The sequence below is a fragment of the Ranitomeya imitator genome, chromosome 2, assembly GCF_032444005.1.
Source record: "Ranitomeya imitator isolate aRanImi1 chromosome 2, aRanImi1.pri, whole genome shotgun sequence".
NCBI lineage: Eukaryota > Metazoa > Chordata > Amphibia > Anura > Dendrobatidae > Ranitomeya > Ranitomeya imitator.
The window spans coordinates 849,714,079-849,736,617 of record NC_091283.1 but is presented as its reverse complement, the minus strand read 5'-3'; the positions used below and the strand labels follow the sequence as shown (position 1 = coordinate 849,736,617).

At 49.2% G+C, this 22,539-nt stretch overlaps 1 protein-coding gene across 1 annotated transcript in view; it reads right to left on the bottom strand.

Moving 5' to 3' along the window:
• Positions 1 to 4,635: 4,635 nt before the first annotated feature.
• Positions 4,636 to 22,539, bottom strand: part of LOC138666154 (inactive pancreatic lipase-related protein 1-like) — a 52,900-nt gene continuing 34,996 nt past the window's right edge. Inside the window, exons 8-11 of the mRNA XM_069754388.1 lie at positions 12,561 to 12,677; positions 11,851 to 11,969; positions 6,071 to 6,185; positions 4,636 to 4,773 (exon numbers count right to left, since the gene is read on the bottom strand). Coding sequence (XP_069610489.1) covers positions 4,760 to 4,773; positions 6,071 to 6,185; positions 11,851 to 11,969; positions 12,561 to 12,677 — 365 coding nt within the window. The 3' untranslated portion in view covers positions 4,636 to 4,759. The remainder of the gene's footprint in view (positions 4,774 to 6,070; positions 6,186 to 11,850; positions 11,970 to 12,560; positions 12,678 to 22,539) is intronic.

Genomic DNA, 22,539 nt, shown 5'->3' with positions numbered 1-22,539 from the left:
GCAGGCACACTCACACACAGACACAGGCACACTCACACACAGGCACACTCACACACAGGCACACTCACACACAGACACGCAGGCACACTCACACACAGGCACACTCACACACAGACACGCAGGCACACTCACACACAGACACGCAGGCACACTCACACACAGACACGCAGGCACACACACACAGACACACTCACACACAGACACACTCACACACAGGCACACTCACACACAGACACACAGGCACACTCACACACAGACACGCAGGCACACTCACACACAGGCACACTCACACACAGACACGCAGGCACACTCACACACAGACACGCAGGCACACGCACACACAGGCACACTCACACACAGGCACACTCACACACAGACACGCAGGCACACACACACAGACACGCAGGTACACACACACAGACACGCAGGCACACTCACACACAGACACACTCACACACAGGCACACTCACACACAGACACACAGGCACACTCTCACACAGGCACACACACACAGACACGCAGGCACACTCACACACAGGCACACTCACACAGACACGCAGGCACACTCACACGCAGGCACACACACACAGACACGCAGGCACACTCACACACACACTCACACAAAGGGACACTCACACACAGGCACACTCACACACAGACACGCAGGCACACTCACACACACACTCACACACAGGCACACTCACACACAGGCACACTCACACACAGGCACACTCACACACAGGCACACTCACACACAGACACGCAGGCACACTCACACACAGACACGCAGGCACACTCACAGACACGCAGGCACACACACAGACACGCAGGCACACTCACACACAGACACACTCACACACAGACACACAGGCACACTCACACACAGACACGCAGGCACACTCACACACAGACACGCAGGCACACTCACACCTCCATCATTGCCTCCTCTCACCATCATTGCCCATCACCTCCAACATTGCCTCCTCTCACCATCATTGCCCATCACCTCCAACATTGCTCATCACTTCCATCGTTGCCTCCCCTCACCATCATTGCCCCCCACCATCATTGCCCATCATCTCCATCATTGCCTCCCCATCATCTCCATCATTGCCTCCCCATCACCTCCATCATTGCCTCCCCCACCATCATTGCCCAATCGCCTCCATCATTGCCTCCTCTCCCCATCATTGCCCATCACCTCCAACATTGCCTCCTCTCACCATCATTGCCTATCACCTCCAACATTGCTCATCACTTCCATCGTTGCCTCCCCTCACCATCATTGCCCCCCCCACCATCATTGCCCATCACCTCCATCATTGTCTCCCCCCACCGCCATCATTGCCCATCAACTCCATCACTGTCTCCCCCCACCGCCATCATTCCCCATCACCTCCATCACTGTCTCCCCCAACGCCATCATTGCCCATCACCTCCATCACTGTCTCTCCCCACCGCCATCATTGCCCATCATCAGGCACACTCACACACACACTCACACAAAGGGACACTCACACACAGGCACACTCACACACAGACACGCAGGCACACTCACACACACACTCACACACAGGCACACTCACACACAGACACGCAGGCACACTCACACACAGACACGCAGGCACACTCACACACAGACACACTCACACACAGGCACACTCACACACAGACACGCAGGCACACTCACACACAGACACGCAGGCACACTCACACACAGGCACACTCACACACAGGCACACTCACACACAGACACGCAGGCACACTCACACACAGACACACAGGCACACTCACACACAGGCACACTCACACACAGGCACACTCACACACAGACACGCAGGCACACTCACACACAGACACGCAAGCACACTCACACACAGATATGCAGGCACACTCACACACAGACACGCTGGCACACACACACACAGACACGCAGGCACACTCAGACACAGGCACACTCACACACAGGCACACTCACACACAGACACGCAGACACACTCACACACAGGCACACAGACACGCAGGCACACTCACACACAGGCACACTCACACACAGACACGTAGGCACACTCACACAGAAACGCAGGCACACTCACACACACACAGGCACACACACACAGACACGCAGGCACACTCACACACAGACATGCAGGCACACTCACACACAGGCACACTCACACGTAGGCACACTCACACACAGGCACACACACACAGGCACACTCACACACAGACACGCAGGCACACTCACACACAGACACGCAGGCACACTCACACAGACACGCAGGCACACACGCAGGCACACTCACACACAGACACAGGCACACTCACACACAGGCACAGTCACACACAGACGCGCTCACACACAGACACGCAGGCACACTCACACAGGCACACTCACACACAGGCACACTCACACAAAGGCACACTCACACACAGACACACTCACACACAGACACGCAAGCACACTCACACGCAGGCACACTCACACACAGGCACACTCACACACAGGCACGCAGGCACACACACACAGACACGCAGGCACACACACACAGACACGCAGGCACACTCACACACAGGCACACTCACACACAGGCACACTCACACACAGACACGCAGGCACACACACACAGACACGCAGGCACACACACACAGACACGCAGGCACACTCACACACAGGCACACTCACATACAGACACGCAGGCACACTCACACACAGACACGCAGGCACACTCACTCACAGACACGCAGGCACACTCACACACAGACACACTCACACACAGACACGCAGGCACACTCACACACAGACACGCAGGCACACTCACACATAGACACGCAGGCACACACACACAGACACGCAGGCACACTCACACACAGACACGCAGGCACACTCACACAGGCACACTCACACACAGGCACACTCACACACAGACACGCAGGCACACTCACACACAGACACGCAGGCACACTCACACATAGACACGCAGGCACACACACACAGACACGCAGGCACACTCACACACAGACACGCAGGCACACTCACTCACAGACACACAGGTAGTCACACACAGGCACACTCACACACAGACACGTAGGCACACTCACACATAGACACGCAGGCACACACACATGCAGGCACACTCACACGCAGACACGCAGGCACACACACACGCAGGCACCCTCACACGCAGACACGCAGGCACACACACACGCAGGCACACTCACACGCAGACACGCAGGCACACTCACACAGCACAGCTCACCTCCCTGCAGCCTCTTCTTTGCCGGCAGCTTTCTGTGTGAGACAGCGTGCTGGATGATGACTTCGTCCAGTTGGCCGTCAGGAAGCAGGACGCCGGAATGTGCTGCTGCTGCCAGGAGGTGAACTGTGCTGTGTGTCTGACTCTGTGTGCCTGTGTATGTGGTGCGGACGGTGCTTTTGCGGTGCTGTGTGTATGTGGTGCGGTGGCGGGGCTTTACATGCGGGCAGCGTTAGCCTCACCCTGCGGCTAACGCTGCCCACTATTAAAGATAAATGGTATTCACGCTTCTCCACGCCCATAGGGGCGTGGAGAAGCGTGAATATTCATTTTGCTTTAGCAGCGGGGACATGATCCTGTCTCCAGCTGCTGCTAGGCTGGCACAGAGTGGGCCCCCTTGACTCAGGGGCCCCATAGCCACTGGCTTGGGGCCCCTGGAGCAGTGGGGGCCCTTGAAGCAGTGGGAGCCCTAGGCAGCTGCTGGCAAGTATGCCAGCAGGTGTCAGTGCCTGGGCCCACCGGAGAATCCTCTGGTTCTCAGGTGGGCCAGTCCGAGCCTGCCCTCGACTAACCTCTGCACTGATCTGTACCTCCCGCTCCCGACTCCAAGACTTCTCCCGTGCTGCGCCAATCCTCTGGAATGCTCTTCCCCAAAGATATTAGAACCATCCACAATTCGCATAGTTTTAGGCGCTTGCTCAAAACTCATTTGTTCAGAGCGGCCTACCACATTCCCTAATCAGGCATTTTATGTTTGTGTGTGTGTAGCCCATTCACTAACTCCATCTATCCCCCACCCCCTGAAGATGGCTGGACCCTCATTGTAAATACATCATTGTAAATACACACCTGTACTTTGCATCTTCCCACCTCATTGTAGATTGTAAGCTCTCGCGAGCAGGGGCGGCTTATTGGGCTTTAATTACTGTATTGTTAACGTTGTTACTTATGACTGTTGTGTTTGAAACTGTAAAGCTGTAAAGCGCTGCGGAATATGTTGGCGCTATATAAATAAAGATTATTATTATTATGGCGATGCCTTATGCCCGACCTGGGTATTTATGGGTTAATGAGCTTGTGGCAGGGGCTTGAATTAAGGGTTCACATAAATCCGCCACCCAAATCTGCTGACCCCGGAACACACAGCCTGGTTACAGCAGGATACAAGTAATACAAAAAATAATGAATGTGCCTGCTTGCTGACTGTTTCCAGGTTCTACTAAATATAGTGAAAAAAAGCAAAAATAAAAGCTGCTGCAGAGAGATGGAGACGACCGCTAGTGTTTGCTGGACCTCCTAAGTAATATCGGCTGCTGCTGACCCCCGGCGACATGCAATATACAAGACCCCCTAGTAATAAACCACACACCAGATCTGGTGACGTCGGAGGCAGATTTTATTCTACATTATTGTCAGATAGAATATAATCTTCATCTCCATAATCCGGACAAGATACTGCACTCCAGCCTCCAGGGGCGCCACTCGTCTCCAGAGGAAATCAGTCACTGACCTTCAGCTGAGACATAAAGAAAACAAGATTAGAAAACCGAGGAAGCAACCAAATAATGGGGAACAGATCCAGACCCCTATACCTTGAGGTAAGAGGGGCTCATCCCCCAATACAGAGGAAGCAATCAAATAATGGGGGATGGAGGGAGCGAGATCCAGACCCCTATACCTTGAGGTAAGAGGGGCTCATCCCCCAATACAGAGGAAGCAATCAAATAATGGGGGACGGAGGGAGTGAGATCCAGACCCCGACACCGGGAGGTAAGAGGGGCTCATCCTCCATCTATAGAGGGAACAACCAAATAATGGGGGACGGAGGGAGCGAGATCCAGACCCCGACACCGGGAGGTAAGAGGGGCTCATCCTCCATCTATAGAGGGAACAACCAAATAATGGGGGATGGAGGGAGCGAGATCCAGACCCCGACACCGGGAGGTAAGAGGGGCTCATCCTCCATCTATAGAGGGAACAACCAAATAATGGGGGATGGAGGGAGCGAGATCCAGACCCCGACACCGGGAGGTAAGAGGGGCTCATCCTCCATCTATAGAGGGAACAACCAAATAATGGGGGACGGAGGGAGCGAGATCCAGACCCCGACACCGGGAGGTAAGAGGGCTCATCCTCCATCTATAGAGGGAACAACCAAATAATGGGGGACGGAGGGAGCGAGATCCAGACCCCGACACCGGGAGGTAAGAGGGGCTCATCCTCCATCTATAGAGGGAACAACCAAATAATGGGGGACGGAGGGAGCGAGATCCAGACCCCGACACCGGGAGGTAAGAGGGGCTCATCCTCCATCTATAGAGGGAACAACCAAATAATGGGGGACGGAGGGAGCGAGATCCAGACCCCGACACCGGGAGGTAAGAGGGGCTCATCCTCCATCTATAGAGGGAACAACCAAATAATGGGGGACGGAGGGAGCGAGATCCAGACCCCGACACCGGGAGGTAAGAGGGGCTCATCCGCCAAATACTGAGGGGTGCAGAATGAACCATGTTTACATCTTGTACTGTCACCAGATGCGACGCTATGCACCTGCAGATACGGGGTTAATGTGCAGCGTTACTGAACTGCGGGGAGAATACAAGTGTTCATCCCCCACAGTGTTAGTCATGGGGGCGGCGCTGGTTCCGTCACTGCTCGGTGTATACAGGGGTCCGGCTGTCAGTCCCGGCTGTGGGGGGTTACAGCCACTTCTCTATACACAGAGCGCTGCCGGCTCAGTAACGCTGTACATTAACCCCGTATCTGCAGGTCCATAGCGTCGTATCTGGTGACAGGTGCCCTTTAATTACCTGAAAATGGCGACTCTCCGCTAGTTCTGAAGTAGAACTTCCCAGATATTGATGTGGAGGGATCCAAGTGATATCCCATAAAGACACAACCTCCATCACACGAGGATCCAGCTCTCTGCAAGAGTAAGACGTGTCTTATCCTCGTGTCACCTCCAGAGCGGCACTCACTATTCTGCTGTTACATCGTGTCTTATCCTCCAGTCGCCTCCAGAGCTGCACTCACTATTCTGCTGTTACATCGTGTCTTATCCTCCAGTCGCCTCCAGAGCTGCACTCACTATTCTGCTGTTACATCGTGTCTTATCCTCCAGTCGCCTCCAGAGCTGCACTCACTATTCTGCTGTTACATCATGTCTTATCCTCCAGTCACCTCCAGAGCTGCAGTCACTATTGTGCTATTACATTTTGCCTTATCCTCTAGTCACCTCCAGAGCTGCAGTCACTATTCTACTGTTACATCAGGTCTTATCCTCCAGTCACCTCCAGTGCTGCACTCACTATTCTGCTGTTACATTGTGTCTTTTCCTCCAGTCACCTCCAGAGCTGCACTCACCATTCTGCTGTTGCATCATGTCTTTGTAAGAGGGTGGTGCTGTTATGGACAGTAAGGAACACGCTGTCACTTTAAGAGACTGCACCCCCTTGTCTGGCGTGATGGAATGTTCTGCTTCTCCCCTGCAATAGACTGTGTGAATGAACTGGACTGTGCAGAGGGTGGGGTGGAGCCTGAACAGCGTGTTAGAACTGAAGCTGCTGCGGAGAGAACTTTGTGCTGATAGCTGCAAGAGAGGACTCGCAGCCTGTAACGGAGTGGACTTGTGAAATCTGACAGACTTTTCCGAGTGCAGCAAGAGTGGCTGTCCTGTGTGAGTTCGAGAAGCCACGAAGATACAGAGAAAGGGATTTACAGTTTCCAGGAGCACCTCCAGGACCCCGAAGCAAGGAGAAGACCATGTTTTACGGAGTTGGCAGAAAGCCGTGCGCACCACCATACTAGACTGCTGGGGGTCCCCGGGACAGGATCTGAGTTCCCCAACATCACCCTGAATTTGTTCCTGTTTTGTGCACATCTCAGGGCCCAGTCAAGAAGGGAGGCCTGCGCATTACCCCGGACTCTGGGGAGAACCAATGAGGAATGGGGACATGTTCAAGATGAAGACGAAGGGCTGAGACAGATGAAATTGTGGGGAGCTCAGAAGTGGAAGCCTGGCAAACGAGAGAGATGATCTGGACTCTGAAATGAAGAATGTGTTACATTAGTGGAATAGTCCAAATATTCATAAGAGAATCAGCCGCACTCAAATGGTTGAAAATTATGCAAAACATATTGTTTCTTTATTCGTGCGTACAGACATCACCAGGTGCTTAATGACATATATAGATTGCGGACAATTAGGTTAACGTTTCGACCGGGGTGGTCTTTGCCGCTTCATTGGTGATTTTTTCCAACATCACCAATGAAGCGGACATAGCTCTCCCATGTTCCTGCCAGCACTGCCCTAACTGGACATTCCTTCTTCTTACCTCTGATCTTACCACAAGTGAGGTTTTGACAAAGACCGCCCCCGGTAGAAACGTTAACCTAATTGTATATATGTCATTAAGCACCTGGTGATGTCTGTACGCACGAATAAAGAAACAATATGTTTTGCATAATTTTCAACCATTTGAATGCGGCTGATTCTCTTATGAATGTTTGGACTGTCAGGTGTTCAGCCTGCACCTATTGACCTTGATTTACAGTGTGCACATCATTCTTTTTTGGATACACCAGTGGGATAGACTGGAAGTGTGAGAGTCAGTGCTATATCATAAGAGATAACAGCCAAAAGATATGGAAGTAAGGTGGCCATCCCAGGAAGAATGGCTCAAGAAGTAGTGAAAGAAGCCCACGAATTTGGAGCTCATTTCGGCCCCACAAAGACCTACCAATGGTTACAGCGGTATGTGTGTTGCCCCCGGTTGGAGTCTGTGGTGGAAGAGGTTTGTCGGCAATGTCGAGTATGTGACCTCATTAAGAGTACCGAACAGAGGACACCCATCCAGACCATACAAACTAAGGAGCCGCTAGAAGTCTTGATGATTGATTATCTCCTCGTGGGACATTCAGCCCGGGGATGACCGATCATTTCTCTAAGTTTGCAGTAGTCACCCCAACTAGAGATCAGACTGCGGGATCGGCGGCGCGAGCCATCTGTCAAGACTTCATCCGGGTGTATGGGTGCCCAAAGCACATCCACTCAGACCAAGGCGCATGTTTCCAAGGCAAAGGGGATGGAAGAACTGAATCGTATGTATGGCATCGAGCAGTCCCGGACCACCCCTTACCATCCTCAAGGGGTTGCTTCAACCGAACCTTACTTCAAATGCTGAGAACGTTAGAGGAGGATAAGAAGGCGTGGTGGCCAGACTACCTGCCAGAGTAGGTCTTGACCTACAACAATCGTGTCCACTCCACCACGGGTTATACCCCCTATCTACTGCTGTTTGGAAGAGCAGGACGAGAGATCATTGAGCTGAATTTGGAACAGCCAGAGGAGCTTATGGAGCGAACTGTCACCTCATGGGTGAAAGAGCATCTGCAACGATTACAAACGATACGGCGGTTGGCGGGTCAGCAACTGCAAGAAAAAGAACATATGGGCCGCAAACCGACTCAAGAGTTACCGCTCCAACCCTGAGGCCGAGTATTAGTCAGAGAGAAACGCCCCAAGGGAAAACTAAGTGAGAGATGGGAAGTACAGCCGTACAAGGTTATCGAGCGAGTGTATGCTAACGGCCCTGTCTACAAGGTACAGATTGAGAGTGGGGCGTCCGCACCTAGAGTACTTCACAGAAATATGCTGCGGCCTTGCCGGTCTGAGATCTGTTCTACGCCATTGTTGCCTGAAGGCCCTACTCCACTTCCTGAATCTGACATGCCTGATGGTGAAATCGATGATCAGTGGTGGACCGTCCCTGACACAGTAGAGGGTACTCAGCCGCACAGAGACGGTAATCCCATGGATGTACCAGTACCGCCACGCGAAGACGAGACCAGACAAGAGCCCACGGTGACTCCTGCAAGTGTTCCTCTGGAAGATAGTTAAGCCTTGCCTGACAGCCAAGAGCTTCGGAGATCCCAGAGGTCTAATGCAGGGGTTCCACCAGTCCGATATGTAGAATAGTGTGCTCTGTCTGCTTTTCCAACTTTGTTGCCTCCTCTGTAGGTGCTGTTTCCGCATTGCAAGTTCCTTCATTAGACTTTAACCTTGATACTGTGATGGCCGAGGATGACCATCATTAAGAAGGGAGGCATGTAAGAGGGTGGTGCTGTTATGGACAGTAAGGAACACGCTGTCACTTTAAGAGACTTCACCCCCTTGTTTCGCGTGATGGAATGTTCTGCTTCTCCCCTGCAATAGATTGTGTGAATGAACTGGACTGAGCAGAGGGTGGGGGTGGAGCCTGGTCAGCGTGTGTGAGCACTGAAGCTGCTGCAGAGAGAACTTTGTGCTGATAGCGGACCTACAGCCTGTAACAGAGTGGACTTGTGAGATTTGACAGACTTTTCCAGGTGCAGCAAGAGTGGCTGTCCTGTGTGAGTTTGAGAAGCCATGAAGATACCGAGAAAGGGATTTACAGTTTCCAGGAGCACCTCCAGGACCCCGAAGCAAGGAGAAGACCACGTTTCACGGAGCTGGCAGAAAGCCGTGCGCACCACCGTACTAGACTGCTGGGGGCCCCCTGGGACTGGATCTGAGCACCCAACATCACCGTGATTTTGTTCCTGTTTTGTGCACATGTCAGGGCCGAGTGTAGGCTTCAGCAGTCAGAACACGGCAGCCGTGAGGCCTGCTTAGTAAAGGCCAGGGAGGTTATATGTAGAGTAGCATCATTATTTGTTTATTGTTTGCATTTACTTGTGTGACATATATTGAGTCTGTAACAGTTGGAGCACCATGCTATTTTACAGACAAGCTAAAGAATATTACTCTTGTAAATTATCTTTTGCCATTGCATACCCCTGTTTGCATCTTCCTCATCCACGTCATTCCTCGCCTTCAAATAAATCTACCCTTTGTTGTTTGTACCTCATCTTGTGTACGGTAGTCTTCCTGCACTGTGATTGCATAGTTACCTAGTTACATAGTTATTAAGGTTGAAGGAAGACTATAAGTCCATCTAGTTCAACCCATAGCCTAACCTAACATGCCCTAACATGTTGATCCAGAGGAAGGCAAAAAAAAACCATGTGGCAAAGAGTAAGCTCCAAAATTCCTTCCCGACTCCACATACGGCAATCAGACTAGTTCCCTGGATCAACGCCCTATCAAGGAATCTAGTGTATATACCCTGTAACATTATACTTTTCCAGAAATGTATCCAGTCCCCTCTTAAATTTAAGTAATGAATCACTCATTACAACATCATACGGCAGAGAGTTCCATAGTCTCACTGCTCTTACAGTAAAGAATCCGCGTCTGTTATTATGCTTAAACCTTTTTTCCTCCAAACGCAGAGGATGCCCCCTTGTCCCTGTTTCAGGTCTATGATTAAAAAGATCATCAGAAAGGTCTTTGTACTGTCCCCTCATATATTTATACATTAAAATAAGATCACCCCTTAGTCTTCGTTTTTCCAAACTAAATAGCCCCCAGTGTAATAACCTATCTTGGTATTGCAGACCCCCCAGTCCTCTAATAACCTTGGTCGCTCTTCTCTGCACCCGCTCCAGTTCAGCTATGTCTTTATTATACACCGGAGACCAGAACTGTGCACAGTATTCTAAGTGTGGTCGAACTAGTGACTTGTATAGAGGTAAAATTATGTTCTCCTCATGAGCATCTATGCCTCTTTTAATGCATCCCATTATTTTATTTGCCTTTGTAGCAGCTGCCTGACACTGGCCCCTGAATATGAGTTTGTCATCCACCCATACACCCAGGTCTTTTTCATTGACGGTTTTGCCCAGATTTTTAGAATTAAGCACATAATTATACATCTTATTACTTCTACCCAAGTGCATGACCTTACATTTATCCCCATTAAAGCTCATTTGCCATTTATCAGCCCAAGCTTCTAGTTTACATAAATAATCCTGTAATATAAAATTGTCCTCCTCTGTATTGATTACCCTGCAGAGTTTAGTGTCATCTGCAAATATTGAATGCCCCCTACAAGGTCATTAATAAATATGTTAAAAAGAAGAGGGCCCAATACTGACCCCTGTGGTACCGCACTGTTAACCGCTACCCAGTCCGAGTGTGCTCCATTAATAACCACCCTTTGTTTCCTATCCCTGAGCCAGCTCTCAACCCACTTACACATATTTTCCCCTATCCCCATTATTCTCATTTTAAGTATCAACCTTTTGTGTGGAACCGTATCAAAAGCTTTTGAAAAGTCCATATACACTACATCCACTGGGTTCCCTTGGTCCAATCCGGAACTTACCTCTTCATAGAAACTGATCAAATTAGTCTGACATGAACGGTCCCTAGTAAACCTGTGCTGATACTGGGTCATGAGGTGGTCCCCCGGCCGTCACTTCATCTTATCTTCCAGTCATCTCCAGAGCTGCGGTCACTATTCTGCTGTTACATCATCATGTCTTATCCTCCAGTCACCTCCAGAGCTGCACTCACTATTCTGACACTGATTTTCTAGAAGCAGTAAATATTTGTTGCTTCCCTGGGGGCGTCTTGTAATATGATGTGGGGGTCCGGCAGCGCCGTCGCCTGGGATACATTCGGGGTACAGCACCTCCTGCCCCCCGACACTTAGTACCAGCGACTTACATTCAGATAGGCCTCATAAGAAGCTGCCCGGTGACCCCGGAAGGCCGCGGGATTGCGGATGCTTTCTCTGTACAGATCGACGCACCGAGAATGACTACAGGAAAAAGCGCTAAAGATTTCTGGGGGACAGAAGAAAAAGGACACCGGTGACTCCCACAGACCAAGAACTGTCAAAAGCAAAGATCATCCAAGAACACAGACCACCCGTAACCAAAGACCACCTATATCAAGGACCACGGACTACCCTATACCAAGGACCACCCAAAACTATTCACTATTCAAAATCAGTGACCACCCAAAATGAATCTTGTGTATAAGGTACAAACACAGGAGTTTGGTGAAGTTCCCAGATGGAACCTCTGAATTTTATCATCCCTGAATGATCCATGTAGAGCTTCGCTCCTGTAGATGATTGGTGGGGCGAGGCGGCAGCCCCCCAGAATATGATGGATGTTCTGTGCGTTTCAGCATGGCACCTCATGCCAGCAAACAGATATTCTTCACCTGTAATTTAACCCAATGTTACAAGCTCACACCTTTGGTCTTATCTCAGTTTTTTCTGTTTTGCAGAGATCACTCAGAGTGAATGACCACCACAGACCACCTAGAGCTAAAAATAAGATAAAACCCCCAAGAACCTCCCACCATGTCACTGCCTAAAACCACTGGTCACCCAAAGCCAATGCTTTAGGTAATAAACTATATATTACCGGTAGGATTCAGGAGGTAGAGGAGGGGGGTCATCGCACACCCCGGCTGGTTTCTTCCACCATTCGGATAGAAATTTAGATGCCCGGATACATCGTTGGTTCCCAAACCTCTGAGCACTGGAAATAGGAACAAAAGTACATAAACACGTATTTCACCCCAAATATCACGTGTGTAAGTAAAGGATGGAGCAAGATTAGTGATGAGCGAATATACTCGGCACTTGAGATTTCCCGAGCACGCTCAGGTGTCCTCCGAGTATTTGTAAGTGGTCGGATAATTAGTTTTCAGCGCCGCAGCTGAATGATTTACATCTGTTAGCCAGCTTGATTACGTGTGGGGATTCCCTAGCAACCAGGCAATCCCCACATGTACTTATGCTGGCTAACAGATGTAAATCATTCTACTGCGGCGCTGAAAAACGAAATCTCTGAGCACTTACAAATTCTCGGAGGACACCCGAGTATGCTCGAGAAATCTCAAGTAATGAGTATATTCGCTCATCACTAAGCAGGATATGTAGAGGTTAGAGTTGTGGAGGTATGGACAGAGGTCGGAGGTGTGTATGACAGAACAAGGTGTGTGGAGTTGTGGAGCTATGGACAGTGGGTGGAGGTTGGAGGTCTGCATGACAAATGTGTGGAGGTCGGATGGGTGGACATTAGTGAGGAAGTTGGAAGTATGGACAACGAAGCAAAGTGTGGCGGTCGGAGGTGTGGACAGTGTAGTCAGATGTGGAGGTTGGACATATTTTGGTTGAAGGTACTTAATTATGGAGGCTGGAGGTGTGGACGTTGGGGCAAGGTGTGGACGGCAGAGTGAATAATGGAGGTGTGGATGATGCAGTGAATGGTGAAGGTTGGCGGTGTGGACAATGGAACGAGAGTTGGAGGTTGGATGTGTGGCCAGTGGAGCAATGGTTGGAGATTGGAGGTATTTTAATTGGAGTTGTGGACGCTGGAGCTAGGGGTATGGATAGTGGAGTGAGGAGTGGAGGTTGGAGGTATATTGGTTGGATGTATGGACAAACATGGCCAGCACTGAGTAAGGAGGAGAAGGAGGAGATGTGAATGGTGAAACTAGGGGTGGAGTTTGGAGGCATTTTGGTTGCAAGGAGCTAGGGATGGAGATTGTAGGTGTTTTGGTTGGAGGTATGGACAAACATGACCAGTACTCAATAAAGATGTGAAGGTGGAGGGAGAGATGGAGGTTGACAGTGTGGCTGATGAAGCGAGGTATGTGGAAGTTGGCAGTGTAGTCAGTGGAGATGTGGATGTGGAGTTTGGCAGTCTGTAGGTTGGAAGTGTGGACTGTGGAGCGAGGAATGGAGGTTGTAAATTTGAACGGTGGTGTTAAGGTTGCAGGTTGGAGGTATGACTAATCATGGCCAGTAGTCATGAAGAGGTGAAGGTGGAGGTGTGAATGGTGGAGTAATGGATGGAGGTTTCTGGTGTGGTTGGTGGAGCAAGGTATGTGTAGGTTGGTGGTGTGGACTCTAGAGAGAGGAGTGTAAGTTGGAGGTGTGGATGGTAGAGCAAGGGATGGAGGTTGGCAGTGTGGATGGTGAAGCTAGGTATGTGGAGGTTGGCAATGTAGATAGTGGAGTTGATGTGGACCATAGAGGGCTTATTGTAATAATGATGTTATATATGCGGAGGAGTTGGAGAGGTGTTGTAGTTAGATAGCGGTTTAAAGTAACAGTGGAAAGGTTGGCTAGACGTTGGACTACCCACTCTCTGATAAGAGAGGAGAAATATACCAACGGAATGGTTATGGTCTATTGTTTAATGAATATTAGGGCGGAAGGAGGGAGGGGAGGATTGGGGATTATTGTGGGAAAGTGGAATCTACTAAATGCGGGGAGCAGCATTCTATTTTAAGGGGTCCGGAATTTGCATACATGAGGTTATATGATGGGGATAAAATTAAAGTCCTTAGTTGGAATATAAGAGGGCTGTCTGAGGGGACTCGAAGAACGGCGATTATGGAATATGTTATAAAACGAAGTCCGGATGTCATTTGTCTTCAAGAGACGCATCTACTTGGGGAAAAGGTGGAAGTGTTGAAGAGGAGGTGGATTGGGAAGACATATCACTCTACTTATTCTTTGTATGCTAGGGGGGGGGGCCCGATTTTGATAGGAGAATCAACACCCTTTGAAGAAATCGAGAGTCATGTGGATAGGGATGAGCAGTATGTTTTGATACTTTGCAAAATTTATGGGCAACCATTGTGTATAGTGGCTGTGCATATCCCACCACCATATTTTGGGAAAAAGGTCCAAGAGATATTTGAATTATATAAACGGAGTATGGGATTACCATTGTTAATTATTGGGGACTTCAATAACGTGGTGGATGAAGGGTGGGATAGGCACAAGCAAGGAATGAGCACAGGCACTAAAAAGGTGTTGTCATTTGGGAACTATATGAAAGAATTGGGGATGGTGGATCCCTGGAGAGTGAGGAATGAGAATGAAGTTTGTTACTCCTGCTACTCTGCGACACATCGGTCTCTCTCCAGGATTGACCCAGTATTGGGTAATGATCTAATGACTCACATGGTCTGTGGGGCAGAATACCTCCCGAGAGTGATTTCGGATCACAAACCTATAGAGTTGTTAATTAGACGGACAGGAGGGATGACTGGACGGGGAGTTGGGTGGAAGCTGAACCCGTTATGGCTTGAACATATTAATATGGACAACATTAGGAGGGAGGTTAAAGAATATTGACAGTTTAACGAGGATAGTGCTGATAAGCGGTTAGTTTAGGACGCAATTAAAGCTTTTTTTGAGGGGCCTTCTTTTTAGGGAGATTTGTAAATGTAAATTCAAAACTAGGCTAGAAGATAGGGAAGTCCTGGAGACACTAGAAAGGGCAGAAAGGGACATGGTGTCAAACCCATCAGTGGAAAATCAACGTAGGTTTAGGGGAGCCCATGAAGTGGTCAATAAGCTGTTTATGAAGAAATCGGAGAGAAGACAAGCACTCCAGAAAATTCAGTTCTTTAAGGAAGGGGAAAGAGAGGGTCACTTACTCTTGGTGGTGACGGCAGCACAGAAGGACTCGTAATATGTGTACAAACTAAGGACGGATGAGGGGACTGAGATAGTGGACACGCAGGTTATTCTGCGGGAGCTTAGCAGGGTCTATGAACAATTGTATGCATCTGGACTAAGGGCCACATTAGGGGATATTGAAGGTTTCCTTGGAGCGGCAGGACTTCCCAGGATTAAGGATTGTGATAGGAGGAGCTTGGAAGAACCTATAACGGAAGAGGATTTTAAGCCGGTTAGCCCATGGACTCCCGGTTGAGATATATAAAAACTTGATGGATGTATCAGTGGCTAAATTAAAGGTAGTCTTTGAAGAGGCGTTAAAGGAGGGGGTTGCTGCCGGCGTCCATGAGAGAGGCAATAGTGGTGGTTATTCCGAAAGAAGGTAAGGACCCAGAGTTGGCAGAATCTTATAGGCCCATTTCGTTGCTGATGGCAGATGTTAGGATATTGGCCAAGGTATTGGCTAACCGTTTGGCGAGTGTGGTCCTGGACCTGGTCCATCCTGATCAATCCGGTTTTATGCCAAATAAGTCTACAGCAATACATTTGCGTAGACTATTCTTGAACTTGCAGCTGCCGTTGGATAACGAGGTTGTAAGGTTGTGGTATCGCTGGATGTGCGTAAAGCGTTTGACAGTGTTGAATGGTGTTATCTTTGGGATGTATTAAGAGGTTTTGGATTTGGGCCGACCTTTATTTTATGGGTGCGACTATTATATACATCCCCGACTGCTAGGGTTAGAGTTAAGGTACCGTCACATTTAGCGACGCTGCAGCGATCTAGACAACGATGCCGATCGCTGCAGCGTCGCTGTGTGGTCGCTGGAGAGCTGTCACACAGACAGCTCTCCAGCGACCAACTATGCCGGTCCCCGGGTAACCAGGGTAAACATTGGGTTACTAAGCGCAGGGCCACGCTTAGTAACCCGATGTTTACCCTGGTTACCAGTGCTAATGTAAAAAAAAAAAACACTACATACTTAGGCCATGTTCACACGTTCCTGATTTCCCTGCTGTTTTTTCTGCACTAAAAACCGCAGCTCTTGGCAGAAAACGCAGGTGCGTTTTTTGGTGCGTTTTTTGATGCGTTTTTTGATGCGGTTTTTAGTGCAGTTTCTGTGTGTTTTCTAGGAAGTTTTTTTAGGGTTAAAATGGCTGAAAATACCCTACCCCTAACCCTACCCCTAACCCTACCCCTAACCCTACCCCTAACCCTAACCCTAACCCTACCCCTAACCCTACCCCTAACCCTAACCCTAGTTCTAACTGTAGTGGGGAAAAAAAAAATTCTTTATTTTATTATTGTTACTACCTATGGAGGTGATAAAGGGGGGGGGGGGGCATTTACCTTTTTTTTATTTTGATCACTGTGAGGTTATCACAGTGATCAAAATGTGCCTGGAACGAATCTGCTGGCCGGCAGATTCGGCGGGCGCACTGCGCATGCGCCCGCCATTTTGGAAGATGGCGGCGCCCAGGGAGAAGACGGCCGGACGGACACCGGGAGGCCCGGTAAGTATAAGGGGGGGAGATGAGGGCACGGGGGGGCGGGGGGGGGGCGTCGGAGCATGGGGGGGTGGCATCGGAGCATGGGGGGGTGGGATTGGGGCACGGGGGGACAGCCACACTCCGCCCACGCACTTTCTGCTGCAGCGGTTCTGCACCACAAACCGCAGAAAACGCGCAGATATTTTTTTCGTCTGCGGGTTTTACTGCGGGTTTGACCTCACAATGGAGGTCAATGGGTGCAGAACCGCTGCAGTTCCGCAAAAAGAAGTGACATGGTACTTCTTTTTTACCGCAGCTATTCAGCGCGGCTTTTTTCGCGATTTTCCGCAATATGGGCACAGCGGTTCCTGTTTTCCATAGGGTACATTGTAATGTAACATAGTAACATAGTAACATAGTTAGTAAGGCCGAAAAAAGACATTTGTCCATCCAGTTCAGCCTATATTCCATCATAATAAATCCCCAGATCTACGTCCTTCTACAGAACCTAATAATTGTATGATACAATATTGTTCTGCTCCAGGAAGACATCCAGGCCTCTCTTGAAGCCCTCGACTGAGTTCGCCATCACCACCTCCTCAGGCAAGCAATTCCAGATTCTCACTGCCCTAACAGTAAAGAATCCTCTTCTATGTTGGTGGAAAAACCTTCTCTCCTCCAGACGCAAAGAATGCCCCCTTGTGCCCGTCACCTTCCTTGGTATAAACAGATCCTCAGCGAGATATTTGTATTGTCCCCTTATATACTTATACATGGTTATTAGATCGCCCCTCAGTCGTCTTTTTTCTAGACTAAATAATCCTAATTTCGCTAATCTATCTGGGTATTGTAGTTCTCCCATCCCCTTTATTAATTTTGTTGCCCTCCTTTGTACTCTCTCTAGTTCCATTATATCCTTCCTGAGCACCGGTGCCCAAAACTGGACACAGTACTCCATGTGCGGTCTAACTAGGAATTTGTACAGAGGCAGTATAATGCTCTCATCATGTGTATCCAGACCTCTTTTAATGCACCCCATGATCCTGTTTGCCTTGGCAGGTGCTGCCTGGCACTGGCTGCTCCAGGTAAGTTTATCATTAACTAGGATCCCCAAGTCCTTCTCCCTGTCAGATTTACCCAGTGGTTTCCCATTCAGTGTGCAATGGTGATATTGATTCCTTCTTCCCATGTGTATAACCTTACATTTATCATTGTTAAACCTCATCTGCCACCTTTCAGCCCAAGTTTCCAACTTATCCAGATCCATCTGTAGCAGAATACTATCTTCTCTTGTATTAACTGCTTTACATAGTTTTGTATCATCTGCAAATATCGATATTTTACTGTGTAAACCTTCTACCAGATCATTAATGAATATGTTGAAGAGAACAGGTCCCAATACTGACCCCTGCGGTACCCCACTGGTCACAGCGACCCAGTTAGAGACTATACCATTTATAACCACCCTCTGCTTTCTATCACTAAGCCAGTTACTAACCCATTTACACACATTTTCCCCCAGACCAAGCATTCTCATTTTGTGTACCAACCTCTTGTGCGGCACGGTATCAAACGCTTTGGAAAAATCGAGATATAGTCCAATGACTCACCGTGGTCCAGCCTATAGCTTACCTCTTCATAAAAACTGATTAGATTGGTTTGACAGGAGCCCTGCATGGAAAACAGCTGCGGACCCGCAGCGGCAAAATCGCGGCGGTTCCGCATTAAAAAAAGGATTGTGTGAACATGGCCTTACACTCCGGTGTCTGTCCCCCGGCGCTGTGCTTTCCTGCACTGACTGTGAGCGCCGGCTGGCCGTAAAGCAGAGCGGTGACGTGATGTGCTCTGCTTTAATGTTTAATCTGTTTTAATCTTTATAGGGGGACTAGGCAGGGGTGCCCACTGTCTCCGCTGCTTTTTGCATTGGCAGTGGAGCCCCTGGCGAAGACAATTAGAAATGCGGTCTTAGGGGGTTTAGGTGTCCTGGTAGAAGAAAAAATAGCCCTGTATGCAGATGACGTGTTACTTTTCTTTGAGGACTCTGGGGAGTCATTGTTGAGAGCGATGAATGTCCCTAGGACGTTTGGGAATGTGTCGGGCCTTGAAATTAACTGAGAGAAATCTAATATTCTGGTGGTGGATGGAGGTTGTGATGATCTCCTGATAACGGGGGAGGGTAGTAAGCTGGCAGTGGTCTGACAGTTTAAATATTGGGGTATCCAGGTGTCACTTCCCCTCTTGAGTCATGTGGACCTGAATTTGTCCCCATTGCTGGATAGATTTCGAAGTAAAATAGGGGCATGGTGTAGATTATATCTCTCAGTGGTTGGAAGGATAAACCTGATTAAAATGATTCTCATGCCCCAATTACTCTACGTGCTGCACAGTACCCCCATATGGCTGCCCCAAAGATGGCTTCACACCATCAATTCTATATTTCGGGACCTTGTTTGGGGGAACAAACAGCCAAGAATCAGGTTGGAATTACTACAGAGGCCTAAGGACGGTGGGGGACTAGCACTTCCAAACCTCTGGATCTATTTTTTTGGCAGCACAGGGTCAACAGATGAGAGGCTGGAGGGAGGTGAATGGCTGGGGCTCGGTTCAAAGGATTTTGGTTCGGTTGTTCAGAAGGGATTAGTGATGAGCGAATATCCTCGTTACTGGAGATTTCCCAGCATGCTCGGGGGTCCTCCGAGTATTTTTTAGTGCTCGGAGATTTAGTTTTTCTTGCCGCAGCTGAATGATTTACATCTGTTTGCCAGCATAAGTAGATGTGGGGGTTGCCTGGTTGCTAGGGAATCCCCACATGTAATCAAGCTGGCTATCAGATGTAAGTCATTCAGCTGAGGTGAGGAAAACTAAATCTCCGAGCACTAAAAAATACTCGGAGGACCCCCGAGCGTATATTCGCTCATCACTAGAAGGCATCCATTAGTTCAGGGCTTGGAGGCAGGCAGTTTTAAGAAGTTTGGAATGGCCTGTCCTACTTTGACACTACTACAAAAGGTATGGGAGGCAATTAAAAAGACTAGGGGGGTGGGGCTCCTGACAAATCTCTCTCCAATATGGCATAACGAAGTATTACCGCAATTTATTAAAATGGGGGAATTCAAAAATTGGAAGATACTGGGTATTCAATATATGGCCCAAATACAAGATGTGCAAGGACTGACATCCTTTGAGGTGCTACAAGAGATCTATGGGCTATTGGAGGTCTGTAGGTTCCAATATAGACAGCTGAGGCATGCCTGCATATGGCTGGTTTCACATTTGCGGTTGTGTCCGCAGCGTTTCTGACGCATACATCCGCATGCTTCTTGATTTCCTATCTTTAACATTGTAGACGCAGGTGCTTGCGTTTGCCGCGTTTGCTTACGCATGCGTCTTTTTGTGATGTGCAGCTGGGCGCAGCAAACGCACCATGTTGCAATTGTTGAGTCGGCAATTTTCTATCAAATATGCGCAGGCATGCGTATGCGGATGAGTGCGTTAAAAAAACGCATTACCGTCTATGGGAACGCATGCGTACGCATGCGTTCAATTTGCTTGCGTACTTCGGACTGCGCATGTCGGGGAACTGATTTAGACACACCCATTGAGACATGCCTTCCTGGAAATATCAAACGTATGCGCATAAAAAGCGCAAACGCATGCAAAAAACGCATACAAACGCAGCGTTTATTTCCATCATGCGTAAGCTGATGCGGGTAAAAAACGCAGCGTTATATTTTTTAATGCATTTGCAGTTGCGGACGATACGCTGCGGAGTCAACCGCACATGTGAAACTAGCCTAACAGAGTAAAACCGTTAATATGGAGATTCATAAAGATATTCTGATGGACTAAGTCTGAGTGACGGGGGGGAACAACAGGGGGGTTTCAGATATTTACAAAGATTTGTTATATACCTTTTTAAACAGGTACCGATTTAAGCAAAAGGGAAATGGGAGGAAGAGTTGGGGAGGATAGAGAAGGAAAAGTGGGAAGAGATCATGGAATATATCCCCCAGCTATCACTAAGTGAGATGGGGAGACTCCCGCAGATCTACGTGCTCCATGGAGTATACAGAACTCCAGATAGGATGTATAGAGTCGGGGAGACTCCCGCAGATCTACGTGCTCCATAGAGTGTACAGAACTCCAGATAGGATGTATAGAGCCGGGGAGACTCCCGCAGATCTACGTGCTCCATGGAGTATACAGAACTCCAGATAGGGTGTATAGAGCCGGGGAGACTCCCGCATATCTACGTGCTCCATGGAGTATACAGAACTCCAGATAGGGTGTATAGAGCCGGGGAGACTCCCGCATATCTACGTGCTCCATGGAGTATACAGAACTCCAGATAGGATGTATAGAGTCGGGGAGACTCCCGCAGATCTACGTGCTCCATAGAGTGTACAGAACTCCAGATAGGATGTATAGAGCCGGGGAGACTCCCGCAGATCTACGTGCTCCATGGAGTATACAGAACTCCAGATAGGGTGTATAGAGCCGGGGAGACTCCCGCATATCTACGTGCTCCATGGAGTATACAGAACTCCAGATAGGGTGTATAGAGCCGGGGAGACTCCCGCAGATCTACGTGCTCCATAGAGTGTACAGAACTCCAGATAGGATGTATAGAGCCGGGGAGACTCCCGCAGATCTACGTGCTCCATGGAGTATACAGAACTCCAGATAGGATGTATAGAGCCGGGGAGACTCCCGCATATCTACGTGCTCCATGGAGTATACAGAACTCCAGATAGGGTGTATAGAGCCGGGGAGACTCCCGCAGATCTACGTGCTCCATGGAGTATACAGAACTCCAGATAGGATGTATAGAGCCGGGGAGACTCCCGCAGATCTACGTGCTCCATGGAGTATACAGAACTCCAGATAGGATGTATAGAGCCGGGGAGACTCCCGCATATCTACGTGCTCCATAGAGTATACAAAACTCCAGATAGGGTGTATAGAGCCGGGGAGACTCCCGCAGATCTACGTGCTCCATGGAGTATACAGAACTCAAGATAGGATGTATAGAGCCGGGGAGACTCCCACAGATCTACGTGCTCCATGGAGTATACAGAACTCAAGATAGGATGTATAGAGCTGGAGAGACTCCCGCAGATCTACGTGCTCCATGGAGTATACAGAACTCCAGATAGGATGTATAGAGCCGGGGAGACTCCCGCAGATCTACGTGCTCCATGGAGTATACAGAACTCCAGATAGGATGTATAGAGCCGGGGAGACTCCCGCAGATCTACGTGCTCCATGGAGTATACAGAACTCCAGATAGGATGTATAGAGCCGGGGAGACTCCCGCAGATCTACGTGCTCCATGGAGTATACAGAACTCCAGATAGGATGTATAGAGCCGGGGAGACTCCCGCAGATCTACGTGCTCTATAGAGTATACAAAACTCCAGATAGGATGTATA